Source organism: Hibiscus syriacus, unplaced genomic scaffold (genome assembly GCF_006381635.1).
Source record: "Hibiscus syriacus cultivar Baekdansim isolate YM2019G1 unplaced genomic scaffold, ASM638163v2 tig00110676_pilon, whole genome shotgun sequence".
Taxonomy (NCBI): domain Eukaryota; kingdom Viridiplantae; phylum Streptophyta; class Magnoliopsida; order Malvales; family Malvaceae; genus Hibiscus; species Hibiscus syriacus.
The window spans coordinates 885,192-901,679 of record NW_024062820.1 but is presented as its reverse complement, the minus strand read 5'-3'; the positions used below and the strand labels follow the sequence as shown (position 1 = coordinate 901,679).

Below are 16,488 nucleotides of genomic sequence, written 5' to 3'. Positions count from 1 at the left end.
TGCATCATGCATAACCCAAAGTTTTACCAAATAAGATTATTTTTATGCAGTAATACACATATAAAACCCAAAGCTTGATCACACAACTAGTTATTTATGTACATAACAACCATTTACACCTAAGTCATAGCACTGCAGTAAGCTGTAAGACCAGTTCTAGCACCACCAGGAACAACCTGGGTTAAGTAAAATCCCAAAAATTCTTCGTAGTCGAAGGGTTTAAAGAGAACGGGATTTTTATCATCCACCAGGTCTTCAGGAGCCTTCACTCGGAATCCTCCTTTCGATGCTGCAAATAATCCCACACAGTACCTCGCGTTGTTCCCCTTCACCACCACACGATGATAAGTTGCAGGTAATCCACCATTTAACCATATCTGTGATCAGGGGCGAACACAAAATCTTATGTTAGGGAACTTGTAAATTTTAGAATGAGATAAACTTATAAATTTTTTCGTGACTTCCGTAGAGGGACTCTCCGACCAATACTATGAAAGATTTGGGCGAGGGTTCTACATTGATCCAATCGCCATGTTTGTTTTGAATCTGCAATCCATCAACCTCGTTTTGGTACAGTAGGGGCACCGTGTTCATGTCGTTGTGGGCTAATGCACCCATGGGCATTATATTTCATGAGCTTTAGAAGGTAATTTGTGGAGTCAATGTGTTCATCTATGTACTTCTCCACGCCAAAAATTTCAAATATCATCCTCCTGATTGTCTTCTCTAATCTTGACGCTATCTCTGTGAAGGACACCAGAGTTTTACTGCCAAATGAACACCAATTAATTAGTATGATTATAAACAAACAATTAGTCTATTCTATTTGAAAATAAAAGGGTAAACTACACATTTAATGCCCCAACTATCATTTTTATTCTGTTTTGGTTTTTGTTTCAAAATCATGTCTAACGTTATATTTTGGATTCATTTTGGTCATCCACCGTTAAAAAATCAAGGGTAAATTATGCATTTAGTACATAATCTATCAGTTTTGGTCTATTTTAGTACCTAAACTTTTAATTTTTTTCAAAATCATACATAATGTTTAGTTTTAATTTCATTTTAGTACCCCACCGTTAAAAACTTAACACATTTAGTACATAAACTATTAGTTTTGGTTCGTTTTAGTGTCTAAACTTTCAATTTGTTTCAAAACTTAATGTTAAACTTTTAATAGAGGTACTAAAATGAAACAAAAACTAAATTTTAGGTATGTTTTTAAAAAAAATAAAAGTTTAGGTACTAACAGAGATCAAAATTGATTGTTTAGGTATTAAATGCGTAGTTTACCCAAAAATTAATGGTAACATTGATGTGTCATCGTAAGATAATGTCACGTCATCATTGAAGTTTTTTTAAAAAGAATATCACGTAAGCGGTTTTGTCAATTTTTTAACAGTGGGTGATCAAAATGAAACTAAAAAATAGTTTAATGACCAGAACAGAATAAAAGTGATAGTTGGGTACTAAAAGTGTAATTTAACCAAAACAATGGAAAGAGTTGATATTCTGAACCTGAAGCTTATGTTTCCTTGAGGCCACAAGGTGGTAGTCAAGCGTTCTTCTATGTTTTCAGCACTCTGTGCTTCATCGATCATCATGCTTTCGAGCAATTTTGATCGGTGCCCGAAATAACCACGAAAGGGCTTGTCCGAGACGTATAGCTTTTTTGTTTCTAAAGACAAGTCGAATACCTCTTCCATGGCTCCGAATTCAGTGTTTCGAAGCTCGACGACTTGATCGAACGAAGCTTCGAAACAGCTGTACTCCTCCAATGCTCGACGGACTTGGTGTTTCACCAAATCCCATTCAGGGCTGCCTGGCTTCAGGTTTGGGTTTGAGAAATCTATAACAGGAAGCTTAGCCACATGTGTTCCTGAGCTCATCATTATGTTTATGTATACAAAACGAATAATGGAAGACTAAGAACAAATTTGCCTGATTAATGTCCACGTATAATGCTTCAATTTATACTCGGATGGTACCTTTGGGATTTTGCATAATTACTTTTGCATTTACCATTTGAATTTGGCATATTTCTTTGGGATTTTTGGATTAATGTTAAGTTTACAAGTTTCTTTTGAATTAATCATCGATATTCAATTTATTGGTCCATTAATTTGGATCGGATACTATAAAGGTCAATTATGGAAGTGACCCTTACAATTCAGCTTGCTCTATTCACAACATTAAGATTCGAGCCCTTAACATTGCTTAAGGGATCAAATGCTTCATCAACTAGATTAGCTACTGGTTTATTTCATTTATAAATTTCTAAAAAGTGACATTAGAGCTACGGTTCGAGACTTATGTTGATGTGATCACGAATATTTATTCAAATTTAAAGGAAATTATTATTGCATATTTTTTCAATGATATGAGAGAAATGCAAGATGAGTTTTGTTACAATTAATTTTAAATTTCATGAGAAAAAATATTAATCGGTCTAACGATATTTCAATTAATATTTGATTTATATAAATATTAAAGTTGTTAAAGATTTTAAGTCAAGTAATTCAACTAATAAAAAATATAAGAAGATTTACATGAATCAACTTACTTCGGTTGTTAAAGGAATCATTATTGTTTCTAAAGGTCGCAGAGTCGAGCACCAACGACTATAACAAAATGATTAAGTATTCATCGTCAAATAGTTAAGAATATATAGAACATATACTACACCGATTTTTATCCGAACCCCAATCCAAAAATAGTATCCTGCGAAATAAATCTTCCGAATTAATTTTAAAGATTCTTTGAAACTAGGAAACAACCATGCATGTATAAGGTCACGAATCACAATCAAATAATTTTGTTTAGATTAAAAGTTGTGACCACTTTAATGTACATACTTATGCCAATCAAATAGTTTTGTTTATATCAATAGTTGTGACCACTTCCTTGCACTTGTGTACAATAAAAAATTGCAACGATACAAATAATTTATAAGGTATATAATTTTTATTCCACCCTTTATTTTTCGGTTCGGTTTAATTTTTTGCCTTTCAATTTTCATTAAAATATAAAATCACAAATCACAATCAAATAATTGTACGAAGAACCTACCAAAGCAGCCTGGACCACCTCCTAATACTTGGTTATATGCAGTACTAATATAGTTCAGACATAAGCAATTATGTATTTCATCTCTCTCTGTATATAATTATAACGTATATTTATTTTTTAAAAATTCACAAAATAAATATTAACCACTCTTTTACTTTACAAATTTATTCACTATCCCGCTCTTTAACGATTACTATTATTAGTTATGGTAAACTATGCCGATAGTCTCTTTTGCTACCGGTCAGACCGACTTTGGTCACCAGAATCAATCAGACAAAAAACATAAGGGACTATCGGCATAGTTTACCCTATTAGTTATCAGACCAAAAACATTACATTTGAAAATTTGAGTCGAAATAGGATTAAATTAGAACTTTCAAAACTTATAATACACAATCAGTCATGCAAGGACAATATTGTAAATAATATCATTGAAGCATTACAATCAAATAATTAAGCCAATATACAATTCAAACCAATCTCCTGTGAACCAATTTTGTCATACATGAACCTTTTAGAAGAATATGAAAGTTCTGTGATAAAATTATAATTTTTGAAAGTTTACGTAAAAAATATCGATGATTTTTTTAATAGTATGAGGTGATTAAAAGATATAGTATATGTTCATGATTTTTCTTAGTCATGAATAATGCACATACACTGCAAATGTAATTACTCTAACTCATATCTTCAAGAGAGAACACCACTCCTTTTAATCACCAACTCCAATTAATGGTCAGTATTGATAACTTGTTTACCTAATTGTTTCAAAAGAATAGAAAATAGGGTAAATTACGCTTTTAGTATCTAAGCCATCAATTTTGATACGTTTTAGTACCTAAACTTTTAATTTTTTTAAATCATACCTAAAGTTTTGTTTTTGTTTCATTTTAGTATCCCTATTCAAATTTAATGTTAAGTTTTGAGGATTTTTTTGAAAGTTTTGGGGTACTAAAACGGGCCAAAATTGATAGTTTATGTACTAAACGAGTTAAGTTTTTAACGGTGGGGGTACTAAAATAAAACAAAAATTAAACGTTAGGAATGATTTTGAAAAAAACTAAAAGTTTAGGTACTAAAACGAACCAAAGTTGATAATTTAGATACTAAATGCATGATTTACCCTAGAAAATATATTAAAACACCGATACCTTAAATCATATGTCGATACTCTTGATGAGGTGTCCATACCTACACTAAGGTATCCGTACACACCAAGATAACCACGCCTGCAATAAGATATTAATACATTTTCTATTCTCAAAGTTTATTAGTATCAATAATTGAAAATAAAAATTTGAATATTTTTGGTGAACTTTGGAAGACTCAAATAATCTAGAAATTATGTGCAACTTATATGAACATATTTAACACATTATGTATGACATGTAAGCCTTTTAGAGGAATCAAAATTACATGTGAGTGAAGCTTTACTAAATTTTGTAGTTTTTAGATCATGTATGCATGTGCATAAACGATCATGCCTCTGTTGTGTTAGAGGTTTCGTTAGGGGATCAATAATGTTATCATCCGTGTGTATTCTATATATTTCCACGTCTCGATCTATGTTCTCTCGAACGAGATGAAAGCGTCTTAGAATATGTGTGGATAGTTGATGAGATATGGGTTCCTTTACTTGTGCAATGTCATATATACTTCTAAATGTTGGTAAATATCATTCATATTAAACAAATGCACTTTAGACATATCATGAACACGAAAAAAATGTCATGAAAACATATTTGAATCATCATATTTCTCTAGAAATGGTAGATCAAAGTTCGAAAAGGTAAGGTTTTTTTTTTAGGGATTTCAATTAGAAGGATTTTCGATGATTTTGATCAGATAGAAAGGAAGAGAGGGGCGAGAGAGCCACCTTGGGACCATTGACAACCGAAGATGATTTAAGATTTCATGATTTTTTTCAAATAATGCAAGATGTAATTCTTTTGAACAATTTCAATTATTAACGTACTGTTTTTATACGACAGTTTAGTATGTTTAGTTGGCATCTAATGTTGTTTTCAACAAAACTTACTGGCTCTTCTTTTAGAACATCTTTTAAAATTTAACCTCTACGCAGCTGCTAGGGGCAAAGATGGATGAAAGGGGGTGGTCAGGCACTGTCGTTCCCTGAAAATTTTAAATTATCATACATTTTATATATTATTTAGTATTTTCTATTGATAATATATTTTCATCGTCTTAGAATTTTATAAGTTTGTTCTCTCGTAAAATTTTAAAAGTTTACCCCTAACATAAAATCATGTGTTTATCTCTACTAGAATGCGCCCTGGGTTGGCTGGTAATGGAAGTGTTCTAGGTGACTCCAGTGGGATGGTTGTTTTTTTATCCGTAACATATATATAGAGAGAGACACACACAAAGACCAAGAGCTTGAACACACACTTCCTTACATTACATACATCAATTATTTAAACCCAAATCTTAGATACTGCAATAACCTTTGAGACCAGGTCTTGCATCTCCAAGAGGGGTTGTGGCATATTTTCAAACCATAGAAGTACAAATATTTTACATCAAACCTTAACAGGATAAGTGACTTTCACCATATATATATAGAGACACAAAGACCTAGAGAGAAAGGTTGATCACACACAATTCTTCAATATGCAACAAACATACATAACCCAAATTTCAAACACCACAATAAGCTTGGAGAGTAGATCCAGCACGTCCAAGAGGGACCTGCGCAAAGTAAAACCCTAAATATTCTTCGTAGTCAAAGGGTTTGAACAAGATGGGATTGTTGTCATTCACAAGCTCATCCGGTGCCTTGACATGGTACCCTGTTACTGTGCCCGAAAACAATCCCAAACCGTACCTTGCGTTGTTCCCCTTCATCAACACATGGTGATATGTAGGGGACACTCCCCCATTTAACAGTGCCTGTGATAATATCAATGCGATTAATCAAGCCATGGCCTTTAAACAATGGAATTAGAACATGTGTTATAAATAAGTGACCTACGTTGAATGACTCTCCGACCATTACTATGAATGAGTCGGGCGAGGGTTTTATATTCATCCATTCACCGTCTTTGTTCTGAATCTGCAATCCATCAACCTCGTTTTGGTACAACAGGGTCACCATGTTCTTGTCGCAGTGAGCAAACACCCCGCTGGTCGGCTTGCCATACGGGGGCGCATTATACTTCATGAGCTTCAGCATGTAATTCGTGTTGTCGTCGAGCTCATCGGCGTACTTATCGACACCGAAAATCTCCAAAATCATCCTCCTGATTATCTTCTCTAATCTTGAAGATACCTCCGTGAAAGAGACCAGAGTTTTACTGCCAAATGAACACCAATTGATTAGTATATTTTAATTGAGAAAAAGGGTTTGTTAATCAAAAGAGTTATTAGGCTTGAACGGAACCTGAAGCTTATGTTTCCTTGAGGCCACAAGGTGGTGGTCAGGCCTTGTTCGATGCTATCAGCAACCTGTGCTTCATCGACCATTAGACTCTCGAGCAATCCTGTTGTAGACTCGAAATAGCCGTAAAAGTGCTTGTCCGACACATAGAGCCTTTTTGTTTCTAAAGGCAAGTCGAAGGCCTCTTCCAAGGCTACCATTACTTCGTTTCGAAGCTCGACGACTTGGTCGAACAAAGCTTCGAAACAACTGTACTCTTCCATTGCTTGACGGACTTGGTGTTTCGCCAAATCCCATTCAGGGCTGCCTGGTTTCAGGTTTGGGTCTGAGAAATCTATAACCGGAAGCTTAGCCTGTGTTCCTGAGCTCATCATTTTGTTTATGTATACAAAACGAATAGTGGAAGACTTTGAAAAAAATTGCCTGAGTAATGTCCACATATAATGCTTCAATTTATACTCGGATGGTACCTTTGGGATTTTGCATAATTACTTTTGCATTTACCATTGAAATTCGATAATTTAATTTTATATCTTTAAAATTTTATAATTTCGTATCTCTAAATTTATAACATTAACTTCTAAATCTGTATATCTAATATAAAATATTCTGTTGGTCCCTGATACAAATACAATAACCGAAGTTGATAATAGCAGATGCAATATTACATACAGCACACAAGAAGAAACCTACAACAACAATCTGGACCACCTCCTAATACATAGTTATCTGGTGTATAATGGACATAAGGAATAATATATTTAATCTATAAAAGCTTTCAACTGACCACTGATTAAATTTTTTATCATTTAAATATGTTATTGTTTTCGATTAATTTAATTTTGTTGTTTTCAAGTTTTATTAAAAAAAAGTAAAACACATAAAATTAAGGATTAATACACTTTTAGGTGTCTAAAGTATACTTCAAATTGACTATTGGTGCCTAAAGAATTTTTTGTTAAAAATGGTTGTCTACCGTTATATTTTTATTTTTTATTTTTAAGGCTTAATACACTTTTAAATGCCTAAACTATACCTCATATTGACTTTTGGTGCCTATAAATTTTTTCGCTAAAAATAAGTGCCTAATATTTCCAATGTTACACTTTTAGGTGTAACGGTCGCTAAATTTGGCCATTGTCTGAAACGTGTCACACATTTAAATTTTAAAAAAGATTTAATATTATAATTAAAAAAAATCTCTAAAATTTCACCGCTGATTGGCCACCATCTATCAATGACCATCACTGTCGATTTCGCCACTACAACCAAAACCCAATCCCCTACCCACCATGAAATTGTGCCGATCATCGAGAAAAGCGTCGCAAAGGGTCACCGATTTTCTAAGTTTTCCTTCACTATTTTCTGACGATTTTGACAGCTACAGCTAGACATACGTTACACGGCCGCTGCCATTGAGTTCCTCGCTCTATTCTGAATAAAATCCAGTCGGCGATGACCCTTCATCGTTGTCGGAGGTGGGGAGTAGGTGGGAGAGGGACGATAAGGGGGAGGGTTTGATCTTTTTTGGACTTCTTTTTTAAAAAATATTTTTATTATTAAAAAAATTCAAAAAATATAGCAGTAAGCACCTAAAAGTGTAACTGAAAAAAATGTTAGGAATTTATTTTTAACGAAAATTTCTTTAGACATCAAAAGCCAATTTGAGATATAGTTTAGGCACCTAAAAGTGTATACTTTTTAAATAATTTTTTAAAATTTTATATGCTCGACACATGTTAAATAACGACCAAATTTAACAATCTTTACAGTCCAGACACCTAAAAGTATAATGTAAGAAACGTTAGACATCTATTTTTAGTAAAATATTCTTTGGATACCAAAAATCAATTTGAAGTATAGTTTAAACACCTAGAAGTGTATTAATGTATTAAGCCTAAAATTAAACTATAGGATCCTACCAAATCAATCTCCTGAATTAATTTATAAAGATTCATGGCTCCTAGAAAGCAATCGTGTACGAGGTCGCAAATCACCATCATATAATTTTGTTTAGAATAATAGTTGTGACCACTTTCTAGTACTTATACCAATCAAATAATTCTGTTTAGATTAATAGTTGTGACCACCTCTTAGTACTTATGTGTAATATTAATGTAGCTCATGCTTAAGAAATTTTGTTTTTAATCTATACTATATTCATATGACTTTTTTATTAAATTTGAAAATACAAAATATTTTTTAACTGGTAATAGTCACTAATTTTATAAAATAAAGAGCAAATTCAACAACATTAAAAGGGTCTCTAGAAACTAGAGTAAACTAATCACATTTTAATCATTTCTCCTAAAATAATAAGGGGTAAACTGCATGATTCTAACCACCTCTATTGCTAAGGAATTGTTGTTATTCCTTGACGTCTCGGGTTCGAGGACCAGGAAAGCCAGGAGTGTGAACGTTCAATGTCAAATGGTTGAGAGTTATCTTTGAATAATATTAACTTGTACTTGCCCCAGATTAATTTAAAAAAATAAGGGGTAAACTATAGAAATGATCACTTTCGTTTTTATGAACTTTTCCTCATTGAATTCAAAAAGCATAAAATTTGGTCACTTTGGTTTTGATTTAATTAAGATGTGATGACTTTCATTTTGTTTTAATTAAGATGTGGTCACTATAGGTTAACAATCGTTAAAACTTTAACGATTTGCTAACGTGACATGATAAATATATAAAATTAAAATTACATCATTTTCATGTAGATAATATGTGGATTAAGTTTTGGTTATTTTCCTTTCATATTTGTACACTTTTGGTTACTTATGTTATGGTTTTATTAAGTTTTGGTCACTTGGACGTTGAATGTCGTCAGTTTGATGATGTGAACCGTTAGTAAAATGGTTAAAATTTTATTTTAACCCTCAGGCAAAATATGAATTATGTGTCTTTTTGTAAATTCAAATTAGTTTAGGGACAACATTTCAATTTATCTATTTTTAATAAGTTTTCTTCCCAATCCCATTATTATTCATCTTCTCCATGTTTCTTCTTCAGACATCTCTGCTCCATTTCTCCATTTGTCTTCTTTCAAGGACTCACACTACATTTCAAAAATAATTCCAACTTCCGATAACAAATAATAACACCACAAATTTAGAGAAAAATGAGAGGGTAAGCATCCAGAGATAAATTTTTTAGTTTTGGTCTTCCATATTAGCACAATTATTTTAGAAAATATACTTTCATTATTTCAAAGATGAGATATAAAAAAATCAACTCAAATATAATTTAGTGACCATAATCCTAATAAATAATCCAACACATTAGCTCATCAAAACATATACCATAGCACATACACCACACACAAAAGAAAAACTAACAGCAATATGGACCACCTCCTAATTACCCGCCCGCACTATAATAGACATAAACAATATAATATAGGATAAAATATACAAATGGTCCCCTATCTATAAGATGTTATTTTATTGAGTTCTCCTACTATTAAAATTTACAAAATATTCCTTCGACTATATGTATTATTTTATTGAGTCCCTCGATTATTAAAAGTTACAAAATTTTCATTTAATTATTCATATATTGCAAACTCATCATTTTCCGTTAAAAAAAATTTGGCGGTCGTTTGAGCATGATGTCAACCTGCTGAGTGAGATATGATAAAATCCGATCCCAGAATCCCCACCATCTATCATATCACAATTAGCATGTTAACGTCTTGCTCATACGGCTGTCAATATTTTAACGAACAAAGACGAGTTTAGAACATATGAATAGTCAAGTGACTATTTTGTAACTTTTAATAGTCAAGTGACTCGACAAAGCAATACCCTATAGTTAAAGGACCATTTTGTAATTTTTAATAGTTGAGAGACTAAAAAAAGTAGCATCCTATAATCGAAGAACCATTTATGTACTTTACCCAATGATATAATATATCCATATAATTTTTTTGATTAACCTTGCTTGATTTTTTTACTATTTTAATTTGTCCTTTATTTTCAGTTTAATTTAACTTTTCGTTTTCAAGTTTTATTAAAATAAAATAAATAAAACACATAAAATTAAACAATAGTATCCTACGAAATAAATCTTTAACTTAATTGATACTATTAGAAATTAATTTGTTATAAATTCAATTAAAAACTATTAAAAATTATTTTTATAAAATAAAATAAACATAAAAGTATGTTTATTATTTTATATTATATGATACATTTTAAATAAAATAACTAAATATGATCGTTTATATAATTTAGTTTCTATTATTCTTTTGTTTATAAATTTTGAACATTATTTTGGGTATTGTAAATAAAATATCTCAGTATCAGATGGTTAAGGAGTTTTAGGGTATGATAGGATTAATGCATGTGGAGTTAGTCTAATAAAAGTTAGAGGTAATAATTGTACTAATTTTGATTTTTTTAAATAATTAATTTTAAAATCAGATGTGAACTCTGTATAGATGTTTTTGAAGCTTAATTTCATTTACTATAATTATATTTTATAATAAATAAAATATTAATTGCTAAAAATCTCCGAACATTAATTGTGAAACCCTACCCTAACAAGAGTTGATCATAGCAGATGCAATAGCACATACTGACATACAACATACAAGAAAAAAAAACCTACCACAACAATCTGGACCACCTCCTAATACTTAGTTATATGCAGTAAAATAGACATAAGCAATTATATATTTCATTTATATTAATATTTATGTTAAATTAAATTTGATCACAAATCAGAATCAAATAATTTTATTTAGATTAAAATAGTTGTGACCACTTCCTAGTACTTATGTGCAATATTAATGTACTTCAAACTTAAATTAATTATGTATTTAATAATCTCTCTATTATTTTAATAAAATTAGCTTTAGCTGACCTTATTCTCATATGTAATGGGGTAAGGGGAGGTAGGATAGTAGGTTGCCCCCAATGTTAGGTTGAAAGCAACTTCCGTGAAAGACCTCTGGCAATTATGAATTGCCCACCGTGAGACTCGATCCCATGACCACAAGGTTAAGAGCCTTACGTTCTACCAACTGAGTTGAACGGACAATTAATCTCTGTTATTTTAATATAATTTCTAATTGAATTTGATGTGAAAGTTAATGAAATATAAATTCAATTGAAAATGATAATTTACGAGATTTAAATATAAAAATTTATTTAAGTCAACCTAGGAAAACCCTAATACATTCTCTAACTTTTTCGGAAGATTTCAATGCTGCCCGCCACTCTATCCCGTCGTCATTTGATGATGGGCGGTTCGTGAAGAAGCCCCGACGTGTTAGCCTTAAGTCGCTTGATGAGGGTGTTAGTCTGATGGAAGCGGATGCTAATCCTGAGAAGCTGATGAACCTTGATCATTCGGAATCCCCCGCGTTGTAGAAGACATCACACACGATTAATCCTACTGTTATAGAAGGCATTGAGAACAACTCTCCCCAAGCAGTGTCTGTTGAATCAAAATAGAGTAAAAACTCTAATTGATCGAGAAGAAGAAAAAACTCTTTAGAATAATCTCACAAAATTGCAAAAGGGAATAACTCTTAAGAAAGCTTTCAAATGCTTATAATTAAGCTTTGATTGTTGGATGATAAAACTCAAATACAAGTAGGGTATTTATAGGTTACAAGAAACAATCTAAACCACTCATTAAAATAAGCACTAAATAATCTAAACAATTGAAATTAAAACATGAGAAAAATACTTAATTTTCACCTAACTAAATTGATGTAAGCAATGACATCAAAATTAAATTGATGTAAGCAATGACATCAAATTAATTTAGGTGTGAACTTATTTAGGCTAATATTGAATTTTTAACACTCCCCCTCAATATTAGCCTCCGTTCTTTGAATCACGCCATGCTGACGACGGAAATGTTCAAAAGCTTTTTGTAAACAAGTCAGCAATTTGCTCATCTGTCTTGATTTGCCTCATCTCAATCTCTTCTTGCAAAACTTTTTCCCTAACAAAGTGGTAATGTACTTCCACATGTTTAGTTCTTGCATGAAAGACAGGATTCTCCGCCAGCCGAATTGCCGACTGGTTGTCACAATACAACGAAATTGCATAATCTACTGGTTGATGTAGATTATTCATCAACTGTATCAACCATGTACTCTCTTGAGCTGCCATTGTTGCTGCTCGATACTCAGCTTCAGTGGTTGACAATGATACCGTTGGTTGTCTTTTGCTACACCAAGAAATTGTTCCGGAGCCAAGCTTAAACACATATCCAGTTGTTGATCTCCTGGTGTCATGATCTCCTGCATAATCAACATCACAATAACCAACTAATTTGCAGTCTTCACCTTTCTTGTACAAAAGACCATAGTCAATTGTATTCTTCACATATCTCAGTATCCGTCGAACTGTTTCCAAATGAGGCTTCTTTGGATTTTGCATATACCGACTCATCACACCAACTGCATAAGAAATGTCAGGTCGGGTCAAGGTTAAGTAGATCAGACTACCTACCAATTGTCGATACATTGTTGCATCTTCCAAATCTTTCCTTCATGCACACATTTTGATATTTGGTTCCATTGGCGTTGAAGTTGACTTGCATTCGAGTATTCCAAACCTCTTCAACAAATCCTTAGCATATTTCTGTTGACATAGAAATATTCCTTCGTGTGTGCGATCAACCTCTAGACTAAGGAAGTGCTTAAGTTGTCCAAGTTCCTTCATCTGGAAACGAACTGATAAATTCTCCTTCTTCTGAAGAATTTCTGCCTCATCATCACCGATTATGATTAAGTCATCCACGTACACTAGCACGATAGCTAGCTTACCTTCATTGGCTTTGACAAACAAGCTAGAATCTGCAGGTGTTACTGAATAACCACTTTTCGTTAGAAATTCAGCAATCTTACCATACCACGCCCTAGGTGCTTGTTTCAATCCGTAGAGTGCTTTTCGCAGCTTACACACATATTCAGGATGATCTTGACTCTGAAAACCCATTGGTTGGGTCATGTAGATCTCTCGATCTAGTTCTCCATGAAGAAAAGCATTCTTCACATCCATTTGCCACAAGTTCCAGTCTTTGTTGGCTGCAAGTGCAAGTAAGACTCGTATGGTTGTAAGTTTCGCCACTGGACTAAATGTTTCATCATAGTCTAGTCCATACTGTTGAGAGAAACCACGAGCTACCAATCGCGTTTTGTACCTCTTGATTGACCCATCTGGACGGCGTTTTATCTTGTAAACCCATTTGCAAGATATGGGTTTCACATCTTTTATCTTTGGTACAATATCCCAAGTTTGATTTTGTTGAAGTGCATCGATCTCTTCTTTCATAGCTGTCATCCACTCAGAACTCTTCGATGCTTCTTCGAACGTCTCAGGCTCCATTGCTTCTTCAATTATGGCTGCATTGGCATATTTGGGATTTGGCCTTCGTATTCTTGTTGACCTTCGGAGTTGAGATTGTGGAATTGATTCTTCTGTTTCACTAGGCCCACCTTCTTCGTTTGGTTATTGATACACGCCAGTTTGCCAAGGATTTTGAGTCACTCAATGTTCGACATCATCGCCATTTGGATCTTCTGATTCATCTGAACTTGTTTGGAGTTGAACAACATGCTCCCCCATCTTTTGTTGTAGTTTGTCTCCAAATTTTCTCGAATCTGGCAACACCTCCTTCTCTGAGGACCACCAAGAAGATGCTTCATCAAATACCACATTTCGTGACGTATAGCATCTTTCACTAATTGGATCACAATATTTCCACCCCTTTCTCTGGCTGTCATATCCCACAAAGATATATCTAACAGCTTTCTTGTCAAATTTTCTCCGTAAATGATCAGGAACAAATACATAACATACACAACCAAATACTCGAAAGTACCTAACTGTAGGTTTTATGTTCCATAGTTTCTCAAAGGGTGAAACAAATCCTAACCTTGGTTGAGGAAGTCTGTTGATCACAAAGGTTGCGGTCCTCATTGCTTCGGCCCAAAACCTTCCAGGTACATTCTTTGCATGTAGCATACTTCGACAAATTTTTGCAAGATGCCGGTTTTTTCTTTCCGCTACACCATTCTGTTGTGGCGTGTTAGCACAAGTGTACTGATGACGTATTCGACATTCCCTTAGGTATTGAGAGAACTCGTTTGATCTATATTCTCCTCCGTTGTCTGTGCGCAAGCAACATATCTTCTTTCCCACTTCTCCTTCAGCTGAGTCTCTGAACTCTTTAAACTTTGAGAAAGTATCAGATTTTTCTTTCATAAAGAAAACCCACACATACCTGGAGAAGTCATCAATGAATGTTACCATGTACCACATACCGCTAATTGATTGTTGCTTAACCAGTCCGAACACATCAGAGTGAATCAACTCCAACGGTTTTTTTGCTTTAAACTTCGACTCGTCATATGGTAATTGGTGTGCTTTACCATACTGGCATCCCGCACAGACCGTGTCTGTTCTCACGTCTAGTTGAGGAAGCCCCTTAAGTATCGACTTTTTCACCATCACACTTAGCTTGAAATAGCTAACGTGACCTAACCGCATGTGCCATAGATCTGATGTCTCATTTTTCATTGTCCTGTCTACATATACAGACTCTGCTGACATCACGTAAATTGATTCCAAACGTCGTCCCTCCATTGTTGGTCTTTCTGAGATTTTGACGTCACGATAAACCTTCACGTCTTAGGGACCAAATAAGACATAATGGCCTGATGATGTTATTTGAGCCACATATAGCAAATTTTTCTTCATTCCTGGGACATGGTAAACATCTTGGAGTTGCACCTGGTTAGTATTATATCGAGGCGTAACTATTGTCTTACCGATGTGAGTTATCGGTAATCTTGAGTTGTCAGCTGTCACCACCACACGACCTCCATTATACTCAGACAGGTTTTGCAACTTCTGTTTGTCACCCGTCATATGATTTGAGCAGCCAGAATCTATGATCCAATCATTCTTGTAGTCAATCCGTTCTGGTGTTGTTACCGTGAGAGCTAATTCTTCTTCCGTAGCAAATAACGCTTCAGCATCCCAACCATCTTTACTATTCTCCTTCGAACAAGAAGTAGCAGTATTACTTTCAACAGGCTTTTTCTTGGTCCAACAATCTTTTGCCATGTGACCCATCTTCCCGCAGTTATAACACTTGCCATCGAACTTTCTATTATTACCGCGATTCTTGGATGCTCCCCCTGAATGAGGGTCTCCCTTTCCTTGGTAATTTTTCACCTTGTCACCATCCTTTTTAGATCCACTGCCAGTATACCGCTGAAAAGTGCCTCTGGTTTTGCTGGTGTAGAGCGCTTTCTCTTCACCCTTCAGCGAGACTCCTCCCATTTGCTTGGCCATGGCTTCTTGACCTGCAAGCAAATTTTCAAACTCAACAAGCGATGGTTGTGTCGGCCATCCCTGTACATCGACAACAAACCCTCGATATTCGGGTCTCAAACCATGGACAATTATTCTTTTTATCCTGGCTTCCCCAATAGCAGCTGTCGGATCTAATTCTGAAATTTCGCGACATATCGACTTCACCTTGTGAAAGTATTGGACAACCGCCATGTCGCGTTGCGCCATTGATAGAAGTTCATTCTCAAGAAGTTGCAATTTTGTATCGTTCCTCTTCGAAAAGAGTGTAACAAAAGTGTCCCATGCTTCCTTTGGTGTTTTAGCATCCTGAATGTGCTCCAACATTTCTTCTTCAATTGTGGTCTTTAAAGCAAACATTGCTTTACCTGCTTTAATTTTCCACTTTCGCAAGATTCCATTGGCATCTTCTGTCGCCGGTTGTGTAACTTCACCACTACCGACAACCTCCCAAAGGTCTTGACCTTGTAAGTATGACTCCATACATGTTGCCCACGTATTGTAGTTTTTGTTGTTGAGCTTCTTGATCCCTCCAACTAGTTGAAGATCACCCATCTTAACGACAAGGCTTTGACTACACCGAACAAGTTTGAGTAACAAACGTGCAGAGTACTAAATTACTCTAAACACAAAGAAGCTCCACAAGGTTTGTAATAACCCCGACAATAACTCAAGAAA

The 16,488-nt window shown here is 34.1% G+C and overlaps 1 protein-coding gene and 1 pseudogene across 1 annotated transcript; both read right to left on the bottom strand.

Moving 5' to 3' along the window:
* Positions 1-119: 119 nt before the first annotated feature.
* On the bottom strand, positions 120-1,892 carry LOC120137779 (annotated as a pseudogene).
* Positions 1,893-5,854: 3,962 nt separating this feature from the next.
* On the bottom strand, positions 5,855-6,883 carry LOC120137778 (probable 2-oxoglutarate-dependent dioxygenase AOP1.2). Its single transcript, XM_039153448.1, has 2 exons — positions 6,470-6,883; positions 5,855-6,383 (listed from the first exon to the last, which is right to left on the bottom strand). The coding sequence occupies exons 1-2, from the start codon at positions 6,838-6,840 to the stop codon at positions 5,855-5,857; spliced, it is 900 nt and encodes a 299-aa protein (XP_039009379.1). The 5' UTR covers positions 6,841-6,883.
* Positions 6,884-16,488: the final 9,605 nt, after the last annotated feature.